General features: G+C 37.7%; 2 protein-coding genes across 6 annotated transcripts in view; one reads left to right on the top strand and one right to left on the bottom strand.

Annotated features, from left to right (window-relative positions):
* The window catches only part of PFKP (phosphofructokinase, platelet), a 47,151-nt gene extending 38,712 nt beyond the window's left edge, over positions 1–8,439 (top strand). For all 4 annotated transcript variants that reach the window (XM_076331878.1, XM_076331879.1, XM_076331876.1 and 1 more), the window contains 6 exons: positions 2,551–2,715; positions 3,813–3,874; positions 4,890–5,001; positions 6,465–6,564; positions 7,211–7,316; positions 7,898–8,439. In XM_076331878.1, the coding sequence (XP_076187993.1) occupies positions 2,551–2,715; positions 3,813–3,874; positions 4,890–5,001; positions 6,465–6,564; positions 7,211–7,316; positions 7,898–8,051 (699 nt within the window). In that variant the 3' untranslated portion in view covers positions 8,052–8,439. The remainder of the gene's footprint in view (positions 1–2,550; positions 2,716–3,812; positions 3,875–4,889; positions 5,002–6,464; positions 6,565–7,210; positions 7,317–7,897) is intronic.
* Positions 8,440–9,126: 687 nt separating this feature from the next.
* The window catches only part of PITRM1 (pitrilysin metallopeptidase 1), a 30,128-nt gene continuing 19,707 nt past the window's right edge, over positions 9,127–19,547 (bottom strand). The window contains exons 17-27 of one of the 2 annotated variants that reach the window (XM_076331873.1): positions 19,161–19,281; positions 18,267–18,343; positions 17,789–17,954; positions 17,564–17,664; positions 16,473–16,593; positions 15,596–15,667; positions 14,159–14,271; positions 13,487–13,612; positions 12,061–12,206; positions 10,224–10,326; positions 9,127–9,612 (exon numbers count right to left, since the gene is read on the bottom strand). In XM_076331873.1, the coding sequence (XP_076187988.1) occupies positions 9,519–9,612; positions 10,224–10,326; positions 12,061–12,206; positions 13,487–13,612; positions 14,159–14,271; positions 15,596–15,667; positions 16,473–16,593; positions 17,564–17,664; positions 17,789–17,954; positions 18,267–18,343; positions 19,161–19,281 (1,240 nt within the window). In that variant the 3' untranslated portion in view covers positions 9,127–9,518. The remainder of the gene's footprint in view (positions 9,613–10,223; positions 10,327–12,060; positions 12,207–13,486; positions 13,613–14,158; positions 14,272–15,595; positions 15,668–16,472; positions 16,594–17,563; positions 17,665–17,788; positions 17,955–18,266; positions 18,344–19,160; positions 19,282–19,547) is intronic. The other variant, XM_076331875.1, reaches the window with a different exon arrangement.

Here is a 19,547-nt window from a genome sequence, read left to right as displayed (position 1 = left end):
TTGCAATTTGTACAGCTTCCAGTAGTGCTGTCAGTAAAAAATAGAATAAAAATGGTTGTATCTATTGAATTTCATTATGGTTAGAATGTTTAGTTTACGCTAAAAATAGAACCCTGTTGATTTGGTGAAGTTTTGAATATCAGATTTTTCACAAAGCCAGCTCAGTTCATGTGAAAGCTCAACTAACAATGGAATTCCAAAGAGCACTACAAAAAGAGTCACCGTGCCTCCATGTTTAAAACTTCTGAAACCTGCATGAGGCATTTCAGCTTTGGCCTTTCTAGCCTATGAAGTAGTATAGGAATTAATGATTCTTTAAAATCCGTCTGTGCCATTTTTGTATTTTGGGTATTTCTGTCTCAGTCATTCTGAGAGTGCAAGAATAGTAGAAAGTTTCTATTATGTTTCTTGTATAGTGAAGAATAGAAATCCTTCTAAATAAATCTAAAGTGAGTAATCCCCAAAGCAACTAACGATTTACATCCTTGCTTAGAGCTCCTCAAAAGGCAGAAAATTTCATTCTACTACCAGTAGCCAGAAAACTTTTTTAGAAAGCTTGGCATTTACAGATCTTTTACGTCTCTCAAAATGAAGGAAATCTTTGCATGTGTATTTATTTCTTCAGTGTCTAAAGCCAAGATTTTTTTATATCATAAGCTAAACACATAGTATCCATCCAGTTCCAGGCAGCTTTTTTAAAATGAGTTGAAATTGCTTCAGTGCTGCATCTGCCACTATTAAAAGTAATAGGTACTTTCATAAATTTGTTACTGTTTGCCAGATGCCAGTATTGTGCAAAAATTCTTATGAAACCACATCTGGAATGGGAAATAAAGTGCTTGAGGACATTGTAAAATCCAAGACAGGTAAAGGAAAGTGTCATTTTGAAAAGCTGAAGTTCAACATAGGCTTTTGTGATGTAATTTGTTACGGGGATACTTCCTGCTTAGGATAACAGAAAGTCAATCCATACTCTGAATAAATTCATGTGAATTCTGTGCTTGTGTGTGTGTATATGTGTGCGTGTGTGTATGTATACACATAATACGCACATATGCAAATATATAAATAAAACGTGTATAAATTAAATTACATATATCTTTTGGTAGCTAGACCTAAATAAATGCATACACCATTTTTAGTCCTTTAGTGCATTAAACCTTATGATGTTGGAAGTTCTAGTCTTTTACTACGTTAAGTTTTCTCACGTATCAATTCATTATTTGTTCTGTGGTCTGTTAGGTATGTTTTTAAAGACCATATTGCTCACAATCTTAATTTCAGCTTGAAGTATTACTTTGTTAGCTGAATGAAGGTTCTGGTTGTAAACATCTGTGAAACAGAAATACCTCAAATATTACAGCATCTGCAGTTACTCATTCAGAAAATCAGTAAGGCGTAGGGATTTCTTAACGTTATCATAATTCAGGTTTCAAGATGACGAACTTCCCAGGTACTTTTATTTCTCATTTTTACTAAACAGAACTGGTGTAGGGACAGTACATCAGTTTTGCAAAATTCTTCTTGTCACCAACTCTGGTGTAACCTATTTATTTATTTTTAAGACAAAGAAGGAAATAGTATCTTTTTCTTGCTATTACTTGCTTTCTGGAAGGAAGATACATTATCTGATGACTTTAAAATAACTTTGAAGGGTAGAAAAACTCATTCAAGGAAGTGAGAGTTTGTCAAATAGCTTTCTGAGTATTACTAAAACTTGGAGATGCATAGTAACCTAGTTCCTAGGTTTCTACATTTTCCTAAGTTTCCTAGGTCCTACCACACTGAAAGTTTTCTCTGTTACTTTCTAAGTCTCTTAGGCAGCTCTAATAAATGTTGGTGTTAATTGGTGGCATGTAAGCAACGGATCTCTTTGTAGAGATCATTTCTTATGCTGGTCAGAGTAAGATGGAAGTGGAGATTGCAGTCTTTTTATAGTAAGTATGCACCTATTAATAAAAAAACAAAAACATTTAAAAAAAAAAAAGCTCCAGTAGTGCTTGAATGAATTACTTTTATGTGGACATCATTATTGGAAAGTAAACAGAAGGGCAATACATGCTCAAGACTTAAGTTTAAGAAACTGTAACTGTTAAGCATGGTTGGGAATCCAATGAATTTCAAAATCAATACTAAGAAGAAATAAACTCTTAAAGCAAAGAGAAACTTATTCATACCGGAGCTGATTAAAAAGCTCCTTTATATCTATTTGTATCTCTGTTAGAAAACTATCACAACTTTTTAATTCCATGCACAAACCAAAATTAATTCTTGTTTTAGTATTTGCAGGAAGCAAATAAATAGGAGTTGATAGTAGCAAAACATTTTATTTTGACTGTGATGTTCAATGGCTGATTTATAAGAATTACTTTATTTGGTAGTTATTATAGTTAAATGGGTTACACTATGTTGGAATTTTTAAGGATGTATTTTTTTATAAATTCTTTAAACTCTTTTACCAGTAAGTGACATAAAATTGCATGACATATGAAAACATGGAAATTCAGAGTTTTTTTTCACTTAAACTTACAATATCTTGTCTTTGATTAGACGTGTGATCGCATCAAACAATCAGCCAGTGGTACCAAGCGTCGTGTATTCATCATTGAGACCATGGGTGGTTATTGTGGTTATCTGGCTAATATGGGGGCCCTTGCGGCAGGAGCTGATGCTGCTTATATCTTCGAAGAACAGTTTGATATTCGAGAGCTCCAGGTATACAGCATTAGAAATGTTTTCCTCATTTTTAAGTAGATCCTAAAATTGTTGTACGTATATAGCATAATGTGTATATTTGAAATAGACTGCTCATGTTACAAAACCCCCAAATGTTTAGATTGTATCTAAAAGTTACATTTGTCAGTAGCACTTTCATATAATGCCGGTTCTTACACCATATTATATAAAGGAACATATACCAGTTATTCTTGGCATCAGATTCAGTTAACTGACAAAATTATTGTATTAGTCATTAAACACCACTAGGTGAATTGTTTCATTTTTATTCTTCTGATTGAAATTAAAATTACATGTAAATGAACAGACCTGGGCAGTTTTAAAAGAAAAACAAATGGGGGGGGGGGGAACACAACCTTTTCCATTGTGTTAGGCAACTGTTCATGTCAGGAGTTGAACAGTACGTAAGGTGTATTAGATACTGGTTTTGATACCACAACTATTCAGAGCATGTTTGGAGGTGTTACTGAATTAAAGATCCAGGATTACAGATTAGGGTGTAAGCTGACATGGAACTTGTTTACTATGAGGCTTTTACACTTCTGAGGTAGCTGGTGCTAGCTGCGGTCATGGACAAATATGAAGCTAAACAGACAGAAATTTCCTGAAAGGAAAAGAGGTGTGAAATGAAATGTAATTCCTCCCCACTCATTTCTCAGTGGTGTGTACTCTTCATGGGAGTACCAGCACAGCAGTACATCACTGTATCCATAACAAGACTTTTGCAAGGACTGGGAGTAAGGGCAAGATAAGACTTTTTTGTAGCAATTTCTGTATTTTTATGTATATTGATGTTATCCAACTTGGTGCTATACCAGTATAGCATACAAAAAAACAACTTTTGTGTTGCTATTAAAGTCAGTTAGTTGAGACGTGGAGGAAGAAGTTAGTTTTAACCAAAGATGAGTAGCCATACACAGTATAGTATCCTGGGACTCCAAAAACCTGCTGATTATTTGAACTTGCACATAATATTTGATGTGGAATATTTTATAGAAGTCCTCCGGATATGTAGGTTCATTAAAGTTGTTTTAGAGTTCTGCATGGCTTGCTAAAAATACTTCTGTTGTTTCTAGGCTAATGTGGAACACTTGACTGAAAAAATGAAAACCAGTATCCAGCGTGGTCTAGTGCTGAGGTAAGCAAAAGTAGTTTTAATAGATGGCATCAGTGATGCTGAGCACTTCCAGCCAAGTAGGCTGTTTGGCCACTTGCAAAGACACTCTAAGTCTATATTCCTTGATTATTCCTTTAGTGGGAGATTTTTGCTAAAGCTGTAGCTCCAGAAGGCAAGTCTGGGAGCTGTCTGGATTCTCAAGTTCAAAACTTCCTTCTTTCTATGTGAATGTATTTGCTCTACAATCTAATATTCTATCCTATTTTCAGCCTGTTTTCTCATCGGCTTTGTCTTTTATTGTAGGTTCTTTCTTACTAAAGATAGTGTGAAAACTAGCATACATGTGTACACATATAGTATGGCCTTTACTATAAAAATCCTACTTAGATTTTAGGAGATAACAATAAAATATCTTTCAAAAATAAAAACATTTAAAATATGTTGATTAGCATGTTTTAAAATTATACCTTCTTAGGCAGCATGAACCAGGCTGTAGCTTCTTTCTTTCTTTAGCTTTTATTTTCAGTATGCTGAGTAGCAAAGGGCTGAAAAATGAATACCACAATAAATCGTATGAGGATACCATTGTATTTGTTCAGGTTCTACTAGTTGTGTGACTAGTGTGAAAAAATAGCCTACATTTACAATATTGGTAAGGAACAGCCTAAGGTACTATTCATTATCCATGCTTTTATAAAGAGCAAAATGATGACAGTGGATGTCGATGACTTTTTGTTTTAATCCAGTTTTTCCTCTGCATAATGAACTTGTCAGACCTAAAATGATATTTTTTCACTACCTTATTCAACAGTGGATTCCAAGTGACCTGCCAGTGATGTCAGTGTAGTAAAAGTAATGCAGACTTCAAAATCATTAGCATGTTACATGAAAGTGAACATAGGTGATTAGATGAAAATACCCAAGCCATGATTACTGGTATCAAGAAAATGGGAAAACATTTGTCGTTCAGTAGCTGTAAAGACATCCACTACTTAATAGTAAATTTGTTAACTGTATCTGGCCTTAATTGTTACAGAAATGAGAACTGCAATGAGAACTACACAACTGACTTCATTTATCAGTTGTATTCTGAAGAAGGAAAAGGAGTGTTTGACTGTCGAAAAAATGTATTGGGCCACATGCAGCAGGTAAAAATCACCTTAAAATTACAGACAAGCTTAACTTTGAACAAAGAGCATGCACTATTCAAGCATTTCAAGCAAGCCTGACTTGGGATTAAAGAAAAAAAAAAAAGTATGTGGATTTTTGTTCATAGGTAACTCAGAAGTTTTTGTTAGGGATATATTTTATTGCAATTCCTTCTTAAAAATCTAGGGAAAAAAAAATGCATTAGATTCTTAGGGGTTTTCATTTTTATTCCTCCCCTGTCTATATTAATAAACAATTACACTTTTTAAAATAGGTAATACAGCTCTCTTACTATTATTGTAATACATCCTTAGAACACACTTATCTGCCCATCTGTAACGTATCTGGCTTCTGAACCCTGGAAGAGATGAGATTTTGTTAAGACAATATGTGCAGATGGATTGTTCTTGTGGAAGAAACAGCACTGAGCTACTCCTTGTGGTCTTTGTACCTTGTATCTCTTTATCTCACTATACTGCTTGTTAGTGGGCAAATAGTAAGTTTCTAATTTGGCTACACTAACCACCAAGACTGAGGTAGAGTAAAACATACATACATCTAGAGCCAAATTTCTCAAGTACTAGTAGTGAAATGACTGTCTTTCCTTTTAAGTTGTTTCAAGTTGTATGTATATTCCCCTTACTCATATTTTTAGATTATTCAACACTGAGCTTGACACTTTCTGCATAAAATTTAGCAAAGTTTATTTTGAAGGTCAAGACCAGTATTAGTCAAGCAATCTGTTTGGAACTATTTGGAACTACTTCACATATGATTTCAGTCCCATCTGCTGCATTGAAAATGGACAGAAAAGTCAGACTTTATATAATGTAAACGGAGGGTTTAAAAAAACCCCAAACACCACTTTTGTTCCCAGAACTATATAAAGGCTGCTGTAATATTTGGAATGAAAGCAGCCAAAAAACCAGAAATCATGCGATTACTAGTCTAGTAATTAATTACTAGTCCCAGCGCAGTTGTTTTGTCCCAGTATTACATACACGGCGTTATGGCCTTCCTCGTTCTAGCTGCAATAGAGCCGTGCTTCCCAGACTCCCTAGATTACAGAGAGTCAGCCCTTGGGTTTCTTAGGCTCCCTCTGACACCTCTCCTTCAACAGTTTCCTGGTTTATATTATGCTGAAACCAGGTTGCCCTGTGGCAGAGTGATAGCTGGGCAGTGCTTAATGATCAGCACTAAGGGGAAATGGAAGAAAGGGAAACAGTGCCCTCCATTTATCTAAGTGAAAAGTATTACGGATTCAATGAGAATTCTACAAGTGCTTAACACAAAGTTTAAATGTTGTAGCTTGATTTGCATGGTGGGGTTTTTGGTTGGTTTGTTTTTCTAAGTGGGGGAAAAGGAAATAAGAGGTAGAGCAGGCTATTAACAGAGATGACTGATAAAATAAAAAGGCACAAATACTGGTTCGATAACTAACAAACAGCTCACTTTCACACAGGGTGGTGCACCTTCGCCATTTGATAGAAACTTCGGGACAAAAATTTCTGCAAAAGCTATGCAGTGGATCTCCAAAAAACTGAAAGAAACCTACCGAAAAGGTGCAGAAATATTTGGTGCTACCTCTTGTTTTACTGTCTTTGGTTAGCTATCGGTATATAAGACTGTTACACAAACATATGAATGTATATTAGTTTGTTAGTCGACATACTTCTTTCCCTCTTGATTATGTTACTATTCAGTAGTGCCTTGCTGTGCTTGCTACTGTAAGAAGACTTCCCCTCAAGTGAGGTCAATAATTCAGATAGCTGGTTTTTTATCTATCTTTAAAAAAATGCTAGTGTGATTGCAGTTTTTCATGCATGAAGGAATTGATGGTTATATAGTTACATCTGTTCTTCCTTTTTGTTTCATGGTGGCTACATGGGAGACAGAAGAAGGTAATGTCTTCTTTGGGAATTTTTGTAAAGCACTGTTTACTAAAATCTAATTTAAAACTATGTTAAAATTCAGTCTTATTGTTGCTTAATTACACTGTGTTTTCATTGCTAATCACCAAAGCTAAATTAAAAAAGTGAAGATCTCCTAACCCTATTAAAGTACTAATTGATGTTTTATCATTACATTAAATATTCAGTAACTGAAATTAAGCTACTGTAAGCTCCCTGTTCAATTTAATTACAGAAAAGGGTATTTGCCCTTACAAGTGTGAGTAAGAAAGATCCTGAATTATTTCATTCTTTTTAGGAAAAGTATTTGCCAATACTGATGACTCAGTTTGTTTGCTGGGAATGCGTAGACGGAACCTTGTTTTCCAACCTGTGGCTGAGCTTAAGAATGAAACAGACTTTGTGTATGTATATGCTGCTTACATTTTAAACATCTCAACACAGGCTTCTTTTCACCACATCAAATGAGCATCTTCTCCACAGTGCTGACACACAGCGTTTGCCAACTCTTTTATTGCACTTTTGTCTTTGGCCTACATTCAGCCAGTGATTCACTTTGTTCACTTGTCTTTTCTAACAACTCTCTTCATCCTCTCCTGACACTTGAAGTCTCTTGTTACGAATCCTGGGATTCCACTGTCCTTTTAAGTAACATTCTCATAGTTGTCTTTGCTCTAATCCCTAGAATTACTTTACTTCTGGTACAGTTGAGTGCAGCAGCATTTTTGCACCCAATTTGGTATTATACTTACCTATAAAGAACATCTTTATAGTAAAATTTATTTGTTCCTTCAGTATTCTGTCCTTGCTTCTCCCCATTTTGGGTCAGTGTTTGCATCTCACCATAAATATCAACATCTGATCCTATTTATAAGGAAGGCCATTACTGTTAGCGCTGTCAAATAACCTACAAAATGTGTTTGTCTTGGCTGCCAAGTAAATCACTTTTTTTTTTTTTTCCCTCCCCACCCCACCTCTTACACAGACACAGGATTCCCAAGGAGCAATGGTGGCTGAAGCTGCGGCCACTGATGAAAATCCTGGCCAAGTACAAGACCAGTTACGATGTTTCAGATTCAGGCCAGCTGGAGCATGTTGCTATGCACAGCCCAAAGGAAGCAGAAACCGGAGCCATCTAAAGACATCACTTTTAGAATAATCTAATAGATGCACATTGTGAGTAACAATGCTTTAGAATCGTTACAGCTTTGTTTTGTAACATTTAAATTATTGTACCAGCACTTTATGTGAAACAAGATGTTCAGATATCACGCAGATTTTGTCTGTATTTGTGTTATGTTTGAAACAAACCCTAGCATCTAACAGATAAGCACCGTTTACTGATACTACCCTTTAACAGTAAGTAAGTGCAACACCGCTCTATGCACTCTGTAAGTTACTCATCTACTGCACTTTGTTTCAGAGTACTTACACCCAAAAAATAAGTGTAGATGGCTAGCTTTGTGTTGAGTTACAGGATTGTGCTTAATGTATCTGAAGTGAAATAAAGTACTGTTGCAAACATCATGTGTGACTTGTCGGAAATTGTATTCACCTGCTTTTAAACAATTGGGGGAATAATGCTTCATGAAGGATTCTCTATAGAGTCCTGTGAAGGAAAAAAGCAGCTGCCCTTTTCCTTTCCTAACTGTGCAGGAAGTATTTACAGCAGGGCAAACTGTTTTATGTTGCTTCTTCAGGATTAGGCTAGAACTCTGAATCCTTTCTCCTTGTACAGGGATGATAAAACTAGGTTGTTTTTTTTTTGGGGGGGGGGCAGGGGGGAAGCTTTAATAATTTGAGATTCAGAAGGGTATAATCAGGTCCTTGCTTCAGGTCTCCTTTCTCTCAGCTTCTTCAAGACTACTAAAAAAAATGCCCCATAATGATGAAAAAGGATAAAATTGACTTTTGAAATGAGGCTGACACAGCCAAAAATGTTTCCTCATGCCAGCTTACCTGTTAACTGGACCTTGACAAAAAGTTAAATACTAGACTGCGTCATGTCAAAAGATGACTGAGCATTGCCCAGAGTGGCAAGCTGAGTTGAACTTAAAATATGCTGTACACTAATTCATGAGTGATTTGCCCACTACACTGCAATTCACTACAACCTTGGTGTGATGCAAGGTGGAATGTACTGTCACAAAGCTCCTCTACCTGTAGGTGGCTTCTGCCAAGGGAGCTGGAATTATCACACCAAAGAATGAAATCTGTCAGTGTGAGAGACGTAGTTTTTATATGTCCAACAGCAGACATGATTTCAAACAAACTCCATTTAAAACACTAGTTTTACATACACAAAAAATATTTAATTTATATAGCTTTCATATGCAATTGGAGGAGTGAGTCTTTAGTAAAATATTAAGGTCTGTCTTTGCCGTAACAGAGCAAATCATTCTTGCTCTCAAATACTGTATGGTTTGAAAATTTTTCACATAGTTATTTCAAGAGGGACAGCTTTTAACTGGTTTGTTGGACACTGTTAAAAGCAGCAATGAACATTTAAGTTGGACCACAGCACAGTTACAAGTTACTACAAAAAACTAATTGTATAGTCACACAGATGGGCTTGTTTTGTATTGGCTTGGATGTTCAGCAGCAATTCATCGTTTGACCCATGAGGGATCTTTGGTGATATCTGCATTTTCTGGGCCAAGTACAGCTTGGCCACGAGTGCTCTTCCCAACTGCAAGATACCTGCAAGAAAAAAAAACAGAAACAAATGAGAAGCTGCTGCATTCAGTTATCCATAACTCTGCTATACACGTTAAAAATATTCCCGTCTCAGGAAAAAGCGCTGTTTGGTATGTATCCATTGTTTGCTTTTACAGCATCTTTTGGATTTACACTGTTTTTTCCCCAATCATCACAATACAACAGGCTCCTAAGGCATAGCCCTAACTAGCCTATTTCCTTAACCTTGTCTTCTTCAGTAGTGGAATTCTTAAGTCTAAAGTGGAATTCAGAAGTCTAAAGAAACACAAAGTGTTACGAGTCTAAAAGAACCAGCTCATACAGCCAGGAGCTGGATGTCTGAGTGTACTCCTTCTCCAGACAGTTTCTGGACCCTTCAAAAGTAAAACAATCTCCCACAAACTCAGAATGTAAGAGGAAGTTACATCTGCTAAAATGCAATAAGCAGGATATAATTAACACCTCTCTCTCTAGGTTACAAAAGCAAGTAGTGAAAGTACGAAAGGCCAGGGAAGAAATCCAAGAATTATTATGACAACTTTTACAAACTGTTTTCTTCTTCAAATTGTTCTATTTTTCAAGTAAACATTTTCCAAAGTTAAGCACAGACTTACTTGTTTGATACGTCAACCAGGTTATCGCTGTTGACAGCAAAAAGTTGTTCTCTGTGCGACTGCTTCATTTCATCTGAAATCCCATATAAGAAATGATCCATTCCTAGGAAAAGAGGAAAACAAAACCACGCACTGCATTGGTGTACTGGAGTCTCAGTTACAACTAAGTGCATGAACGAGTGCAAACTAAGACAGGTACGTGTGCTGGAAGGAACAACAGAGACCACCATTAGGCCGTTGTTTTGAGACAACGTCTAACTGTAAATCAAACACCAAAGGTTAGAACTACGTAAATTAGTTTTCTGAGGTAGTAAGAGTTTCCTATTTAGGGGAAAAAAAAATTCCTATTCTATTCTGGCAACTGATTGAGTTTGTCAAAAAATCTAAACATAATGGTGGTCCAGAAAACCTAAAACACCCTAACAGGATTCATTTGAAAGAGTCTCAGTACTTTCTAACAATGTTTTAGCCAAACTGCATTTCATGAAGCTTCTATCTTTATTGTCATTTACAACAACAAGCTCTTAAAATTTGCCATCAGTTGTAGTATATGTGCAAGACAAAGGTTCAATCACCTTTTTGTACTCCACACAGAAATCTACATACAAATGCTTTAATGCTTTTGTTGGAATACTTGCCCACAGTATATTAATGTTAATATTATAGGTCTATGAACTACCAGAGAACTCCAAAATAATCATAGAAAAGCTTTTTGTCATGCAAATAGTCTTAGGGGGGAAAAAAAGTGGCTTGGGAGGACATCTGTCAACTAGTCCTCCAACCTCCTGCCCAAAGCAGGGCTGACTTCCAAGTTAGCTAAGGTAGCTCAAGTCCCCATGCAGGGCCCAACGATTAATGTAACAGTAGTGTGAAGGGACAGGTATTTCTTTCTGCAACGGCTTCCAGGCCTACTGAACAATGTTCTTCTATTCACTGTTTCACTAAATATGCCACAGCTCCGTTAAGATGTGTGTTCAAATATCAAAGAATGGAAATCATTACTCTCACAAATACCAACGTTCAAATATGCATGCATTTCACTCGTATGCACATAAAATGGATTACTTTTTTTTTTAGTTGCCCAGACCAAAACCAAGTTCTGTCAGCTGAAAGTCAGCTTCATTTTAAGTTTTCTTGTTTAATGTTAGTGTTAATACAAGTACATATTAAAATAATGCCAATTTTAACCTTCTAATTCCTTTATGTATAAGAAAGGAACATACTCTAACTTAGCAAGTTTTGGACTGAAATTAAGCTGAGAATGGGGGAGGGAGGGAAAAGCGAGGAAAGCAAAGCAATGTGTGAGCAAACTGAAAAGATACGAAGATACTACCAAGCCATCCTAAGTATGCAGGTATGTAAAGAAGATAACACCCTCCACCGCAGCAGATGGACTTGATGCTTTAACTTCTTCAAAAAAAGTATGCACAAAAGGTTAGTGACATTCCCAGTCAATATGCACGCTTGTGTCAGGAAAATAATCCTTCAACTTTCTTTGAATCGGAAGACCAGTATTCCCTTTTATTTGCTTGCACTTACTGCCCTTTCCAAGCCTAGAATTGTTTCTTTGATCTACCTCCATCTCCTAGCTGTATTCACCTGACATCAAGGAGCAGCGCGAATATGCGAACTTCAGTAGAGACTGAATGCATGCGGTATTTCTGAAAGGGAGCAACAGGAATTGACTGCTTTGTTGAAAATGCAATTGTCTTACCAATGTCTGCCAAGTACCAATTTTATCATATGATACAGTTTAGCAAACTAACTACTTTCTTCCCTTTAAACTCAAATAAAAAAAATAAATATTGGCAGCGCTGGGAGGCTGGTGAGACTATACCTTTATCTGAAGGAGCTATTGGTGCATCTACAGCAGCAAATACCGCTAGCTTAGCTTCATCGATATCTTGTTGTGTGAATTCTCCAGATTTGGCCCATTCAACTGCTTTTTCAAATGTTTTCAAGGTGGCTAACGAATTTGGGTCTCTTAGAAGAAGAAAGGAAAAAAAAAAAAAGTAAAATTAGTTACTTTAGTCTTCCAAAATGAAACACTGTAATTGCTTTGTTCTTGTTTCATTCATAGTTTACTATGCATCACACAAACATACATACATGGGGATTAAACCAAATGATAAACTTCCTTTTTGTTTACAAAAAGAGGTTTTGGGGTTTTTTTCAGAAGAAAGAAGTGTTACAAACCAGGCATATTTTGAATTTTAGATACACAAATGCAGCAAGTTCAGTTGCCTAAAAGTAGTTCCAAGGCAGTGTGCAGAGAACTGGTATATAAAAAGATGGTAAACCAGCACGGTTTACAATGCGCTATCAATTTGCTGCAACAGCTTAGTACGCACAACTGCCGTTGATATCAACAACAGTAATATTTATGATACGCCATATCTTCTCTAAGTTGTGTTTCCTGCTACACTTGTTCCTGCTCTCTGTAGAACAGGTGCAACAGGTTAAAAACTACTGAAATACTAACCAGGACAAGTCCTACCATGTTGAAGCTTCACGGACAGGCAAGGCTGCTGCAAGTTTTAGCTAGGAATCCCGACCAAGTACTGTGCTAGGCTGCCTTTGGTCTAGGGAAACGATTTAAGCCAGGACTCTAGCCACATGACATTTTTAGTGGGGATTATAACTAGTCTTTAATAGCTCCAGTTCAAATTTCATCCAAAAGTGCTTTGGTAACACCAATGCAAGGTAACTGTTCTTGACTGGCAGAAAAAGAGGAAAAGAAAAGAAAAAAAGCAATTCTATCTCATCACCAGCAATGCTTTCCGCTGAATATCTGATGGTTCCAGCCAGTCACCAAAGGAAGCTGCGTATTTTCAAACTCAGGACCTTAGGGAACAACATCATTCTACTTCTGGTCTTAAATTTGGAACAGTCTCGAATTCCCTTTTTTAGGGCCTCCCCAACCCAGGAAGAAACAAGTGAAAGCCAGTTTTACATAGATCTGGTGTCGAGACAGTAAACGTCTAAGTGCAGAGACACAACAATGGTTGCTACCAGCCGAGCTAAGTTAGGCTTTCCCAAGGACAGACACCAGAGAAAGCAAGAGGGGGTTTATCAACGAAACTGATATACCTGAAGCAACTAATCTGAACATCATCAGCACTGAATCACTTGCTTGTGATTCAACATTCTTTTTATTTCACTTGATCTTGAAAGAGAGCTACAGCTAAGTCAAAAAAAGATACACGTAAGTGCAGCCAGCGGTCCCCTCAGACATGAACCGGAAAGAATGAACCTACTGTTACCTGTAGGAGTAGAAAGTGAATATGCCATTGTGACTAAGTTTAGCACCTCCACCATACGCCCCTCCTTTCTCTCTGATTTCTCTATGTAGGAATTTAGCTGTCATCAACCGTGCAAGAATTCGAAGGCTGTAATGAGAGAAATTATCAACAGCAAAGATGTTAAACGAATTGGACAACAGTAATATTTGCAACTTCCTCTAAAGTTCACAAAGATCCCCGTTTGCAATGCATTGCTTCTTGTAAGCTACAACAGTAACGATAACAATACTCAACATTTAATAATAGCTGAATAATGTGACATCACTGTAAAAGTGGCACTGCTTTGGAACATTCCTTGATTATTTCCATTTATTTCACTTTAATGAAATACGAGGGCAGCCTCCTAAACTTTGTTACATGCAATAGGATTGTCAACTCAGACACATCCAAGTAGGCAGGGCCGTTTATTCGGAAGTTATGGGGTAGTAGCCCCTCGTTACTTAGCCTCAGCATTTACTAAAACAGGGCATTTCTGGACCTAGCCATCCAGAAGTTGCTCCATAAAGAATTTGTGACAAATGTACTGCAAAGCATTTTCTATCGAGACTCCATTTTCTGTGGTCAGACTCACTTTCCATTTTGTTTTGTGCTATGCAACATATATAGAAGCTCCCTGCTGATTCTGTTTCCCACCTTGCGTAGTCTGCAGCTGCGTAGGGAACTGTTCGAATGCATTCCCCAATATAGTTCACTGGGAAGGGAAGTACAAAATGGGTCTTCATCTGGCATGGTTTGAAAGTAGGATCCTAAGAGAAAAATGCATTATTGTCACAGTTAGCATAGATGAGACAGTTTATGCATTTGAGAACTCTGGCTTTTTTGCAAACTATGAAAGTCTGCCAAACATACAGACACACAAATGCTAAAGCTGCCACTTGACCTAGACTGCCATCGCTGACATTTCCATTGTGCCCATATTAGCAATCCAGTACACAGAATTGCCTTGGGAAACTAAAGTACATGGATACCGTACATCAGCTACCCATCCTTGCACACCGGCTTCTCAATTGTGTAGGCCTTGTGTTATTACTGAAGAGTTTTGTTTGGCATGCTTCCCCTGCCATGTCTTTACTTTGACTGAACCAAGCGTTCGTATCTCTCCACTTCTATGTCCACACAAGTAATGGTCACCACATCATATTTCAGTCCGTCTCCTCAATTTTAGATATTGAAACCAGATTCAGAAACTGAAACCCACAAAAAAAATGCAAACTATTTATGAGCAGCAGCAGCAGCTGTATGAATTTCTGCTCAAACATCCCCTGCAATAAACTCGATTCTTCCTTACACCCCCACTTCAAAACTTCCAGTCTTCTTCGTGGCTCCAGGCCTCTGCAGCACTCACTTCTTCGCCTCTTTCACACATACAGCTGCTTGTGTGCTTACTTAAGCATGATCGGAGCCTTACACACCTCCAGTAGCTTTTATGACCCCATTTCAATACTCCCAAGCCTTTCTTCACTTCAAAGACCTGCTTCCCAGCCCCTCACACATCTCTGGCTGGCTGGGCCAAGCACAGCAGCGTATACATGACTGGTCAGCAAGCAAAACCGTGGGCTGAGCTCTCCCCGCCTTCTTCTCAAAGGAGAGCTCAGGGTATTCTAAGTTATTTTTCTCTCCTGTAGCCAAATACAGATTTTAATTTTTACTTAATTGTCACTGATGCTCTTCTGTCAGGTGTCATTCACATTCAGAATCATTTAGGGAGGAGAGGAAGGAAAGGAAGGGGCTAACTGGCAGTGACACCACACAAGTCTCGTTCTGAAACCAGGATAAAAATAAAATGTGTCGCTTACAAGACACAGCACTAGCAGGTTTTTGCCTGCACACATGGGTGTGAAGTTAGCTAAATGACCTTCACACCAGAACCAAAAAGGATTACATAGAAGGATGAAGGAGTTTGATGGCTAGTTTAAAGAAACAATCCAGTCAGAGGGTGGAACTGAAGGGCACATTATGTTTCAGTGGTGTGCTTCTAAATAGTAAGAGCATCTGTAAGAGCTTAAGATGGACCATTAGTATCAGTCACAGCCCTCTAATACCAATATCCCCAACCAATAATGTACTTACATTAACTAGCTTCCTTGTGATCTGCAAACCACTAAGGATTTCGCTTCCCACAGGTTTGACTTCTGAAGATTTCTACAAGAGACCCAGCCCTCATATTAAAAGATGATTCAACAATTTAGACTAATACTACTACAAATGCAACCCCTACCCTTCAAACCTCTTTGAAACCACCATCAGACCACGTCTTCACAAACTTAAGCAAGCTACTTGATGACTGCTTTATATTTGAACTTCTAAGCAAATGCCACATAAATTTCCTTTCAAGAGTAATTTGGCACTGAAAAGACACCGAGACAGAGATTAAATGAGGCCCAGAAAGTTTCAGACTATCATTTCTCTCATGGGTAGGGAACTGGGAGCTTATTCCAGTCTTGTCAGAAAGTAAGACAGATCTGCATATTGACAGAGCAGATCCTTTGTCAACTCTATTGAGCCAAGCACATTTCACGCCAAATGTCCTGAACATCCAGATAACAAAACTAATTCCTACGCAACTGAGGAACTGCACGTCATGCCCTATTTCCTTTTGGCCAACACTTCAAGAAAAGCTCAGCTAAAAAAGAAATTAGTTTTATGCAACAGAGAAAGAAAGAATTTCTTTTTCCACATCCCACGCGAAAGCAGTAACCTCAGGGTAAGGGCTTGACAGCTGATCTACAGGATTACTATTGTCTATTTTATTGAGGCGAAGACAGCCTCTGTGGCAAAACACAGAGCAGCTTATCACAGAGCTGACTCTTGCAAATTTCTTCAGACATCTTTGTACGGACACGGTATCTGAGTTCAAACGATCTTCTCCTGATTGCACAGTGGGCTTTACACAAGATCAAATCCAACTGTGTTTGATGCCCTAGTCACAAATGAAGTAACTTCTTACCTCAATCACATGGGGACGAACAGGTTTTCTCTCTTTTTTACTTCTAGCTATGCCCTTTATAAATTTCTCTACTTCTTTAGATGCTTCTGATATCTGTTGAGGTGCTGCATTCACTGAACATCTGTTAAAAGTACATATCAAGTTTTTAAATATGTTTTTGTGTTTTCAGACAGTCCTTTATAATTTGTACCACTTTGTCTTCCTAAACATTTTCTATTAAATCATCAGAATGTTAGATCTGTGGTCACTGATAATCATTATCACAGAAAAAAGCAAAATATTCATAATCCAGCATTTGATATGCCAAAAAAAAAAAAGTCACAGTCCAATTGCTTTTCTTTTCCTTGCCCAAAAACACCTTCGGACCTAAACTTTAGCAGTAGCTGTCAAACCACTTCTGTGCACAGGACAGGACTACATCAGTTTTGCAAAACATAAGTGTCTCACAACGAAACTAATGTCCTCTGTATTCTCCCTTTACAGGCAGACCTACCATGGTTTTGAACAGTATAGATATTTCCATAATTTTATTCATCATTTCATGCTTTGCAAAATAAAACTTTGCACTTATTTCACTTCAAATGGACTTATTTTTGGAACTAACGCGTCTGACACTAAACACCTTTAAATGCCCTCTTAACTTTTTCCAATATACCCATAAAGCAGCTTTCAGAATGTCACTATTTTCCTTTTAGGAGAAAAAAAAATCCAAACCAAACTGCATTCTACTGTTACAATACAATATAATAAGTATTTGTCTCCTGGGCACCTTTAAGCGGGGGGGGGGGGGGGGGGGGAAGGGCAGAATTTTGAGTATTTCTGTAAAATCCCACAGGCCATTTACACACTTTTGGTACAACAGTTACATATGAAATTTGCTGTAAGTTTCTCATACCTGTTAAAAATGAACAAAATAAGCCATAGCTACCACTTTTTAAGCAAGGAGAATTTAATAACATTTTTGCAGTTTTTCCACAGACCTCCCATCTCACAAAACCCCAGTACTCCATGAAGCGCACTGAGAAATGCCCATTCGCAGCCACGGCCTCTCGTTAACCAAAATGCCCCTTTTCTTTTTAGGCGGAACTCACCTGATGTTGTCACTATTTAATAAATACTTCTTAATGCGCGGTAGTTTGCGTAGTATTGGTTTAATATCGGACATTTCTGCTATTCTCTTCATCAGCTTCACCTGTGTGGGAAGGGAAGGCAGAAAGACTACGGATTAAGCCAATAGAAAGAATCAGCAAAAACAAGCACTGTAATTCCAAAATCGAGGATTTGGGCCTCACTGAAGGATGCCATTAACTTTTCACCTGATCCATCCCACTGAACATTTCTTGCAATTCTCCAGAAGGCGTAAGGTTTTTGCTGGCTCTAATAGAGGCATATAAATGCCCACAATCTGGAATCCCATTTGATAGCTCCTGGGCAGTCTTCTTAACCAGCACTCTGAAATGTTCTTCCTCCTCAAACCGGGGGCTGAAAAAGAGTAGAAGCAGGTCTCTAGGTCTCATGCAAAAGCACACCAATGGAATTTATAACACTGAATCATTCATCATCCCGAGTTCAACAAAGAGCTCTTAGACTGTTGGCTCTCCATTTAATCCACTATATAGTCATGTAAATGATGAAATACTTAGGTTTAGAAACTGGGAGCCGTTCAAAGATACGGTTATACAAATAAATCCCAAAGTAGGATCTTTAAGAAGAGAATGGTTGGAGGAAGAGGGGAAAAAGAGAACCCCAAAACACATGCAAAAACACAAACAAACGAAACCCAGTGTACTGTACTTGTTAAATATTTCACTCCATAAATGCATCATGTCTGGCAGATTTCTATCCAAGCATAGAGATGAAAAGAGCACACCCTGAAGGAAAAAAAGAAAAACAAAACACAAAAAAAACCCCTTCACACAAGACAACCAAAGCAATGGCCTGAGAAATGCAGAATAACTTTTTATGAAAACGATGCAGTGATGCCAACCAAATGCAACACATCACAAAACCACGTTAATGCAGGCCGTGCTACTAAAATCAGAGCAGATGTGAAACGTGATTGCTCTTCACACAAAGCAAGCCTGTCGATTCCTCCTCTCAACAGTAAGTAGCAGCTCAGAAACAGAATTTCTCATTTTTCACATAAAGTACAAATAAAACTGTTCTGGGGGTGCACCCTTCTGCAAAGGAGTCTCCCTAACTCAACTCCAGGATCCATGGGGAGCAAACCACAGCAGCAGAGCCCTGCAAGTCTGAAAAAATCTTGAGAGGATATTGCTGGGACTGTTACGCCCAATACTAAGATCTAACGATCTTGCAAACATTCCATGTTTCTGAACCACATTAACAGTGACATACGCACGTTAACAGCAATCTCTATGTATAACATTACACCCTTCTGTCCTCTACCCTCTGCTTCCAAAAGTTTTTGCAGCATTCAAAAATATGGTGACAGATGCTAGTGAAGCACTGCCTTAAAACCGATAACCACATCAAGCACTCCCCTTAAAACAAAATACTAAGTTACTGTAATTGTCAAATTTGTATCTTACACAAAAAGCTGCAAGTCCTTTATACACCAAGTTTTCAATCTACATTAGCTGACCCTCTACCTGGAAGCCCTGACTGCCCCTTAACTACAGAGCTGTTATTGCAAGTGTAACGTCTTGAAGTTTATGATTAATTTACCTGTTCATACACATCCAGGTGTGAATCATCTGGAATGATATGTGGGCTGACAGACATCCCACCTGTTTTTAACTCTATTTTCTGGGCTTGTTCCCTGTAATCAAGGGCTCCACATCCCATCCTGCGAAAAACAAGAGAGATTTATTTCCATTTTCAGTGTATGCCAAAACCAGGATCCATATGCCATTTGCAAAGGAGACTGTTTAGGCCAATACTAATTTAGCAACTGAACAATTTGGAGCATTTAGCAAACATAATACTTCACACCTTATGAAAGAAAAAAATAATACACCAAGCTTTCAAATTAAAGCATCCTGTTAATTCAAAATGGTGTATTAAAGAGTGTGCTTTACGTATAGGCTTGCTACCAACATCCATATGGAACTA

This window comes from Aptenodytes patagonicus, chromosome 2, assembly GCF_965638725.1.
Source record: "Aptenodytes patagonicus chromosome 2, bAptPat1.pri.cur, whole genome shotgun sequence".
Lineage (NCBI taxonomy): Eukaryota > Metazoa > Chordata > Aves > Sphenisciformes > Spheniscidae > Aptenodytes > Aptenodytes patagonicus.
The sequence above is the reverse complement of the archived record's forward strand: the minus strand, read 5'-3'. Positions and strand labels throughout refer to the sequence as shown.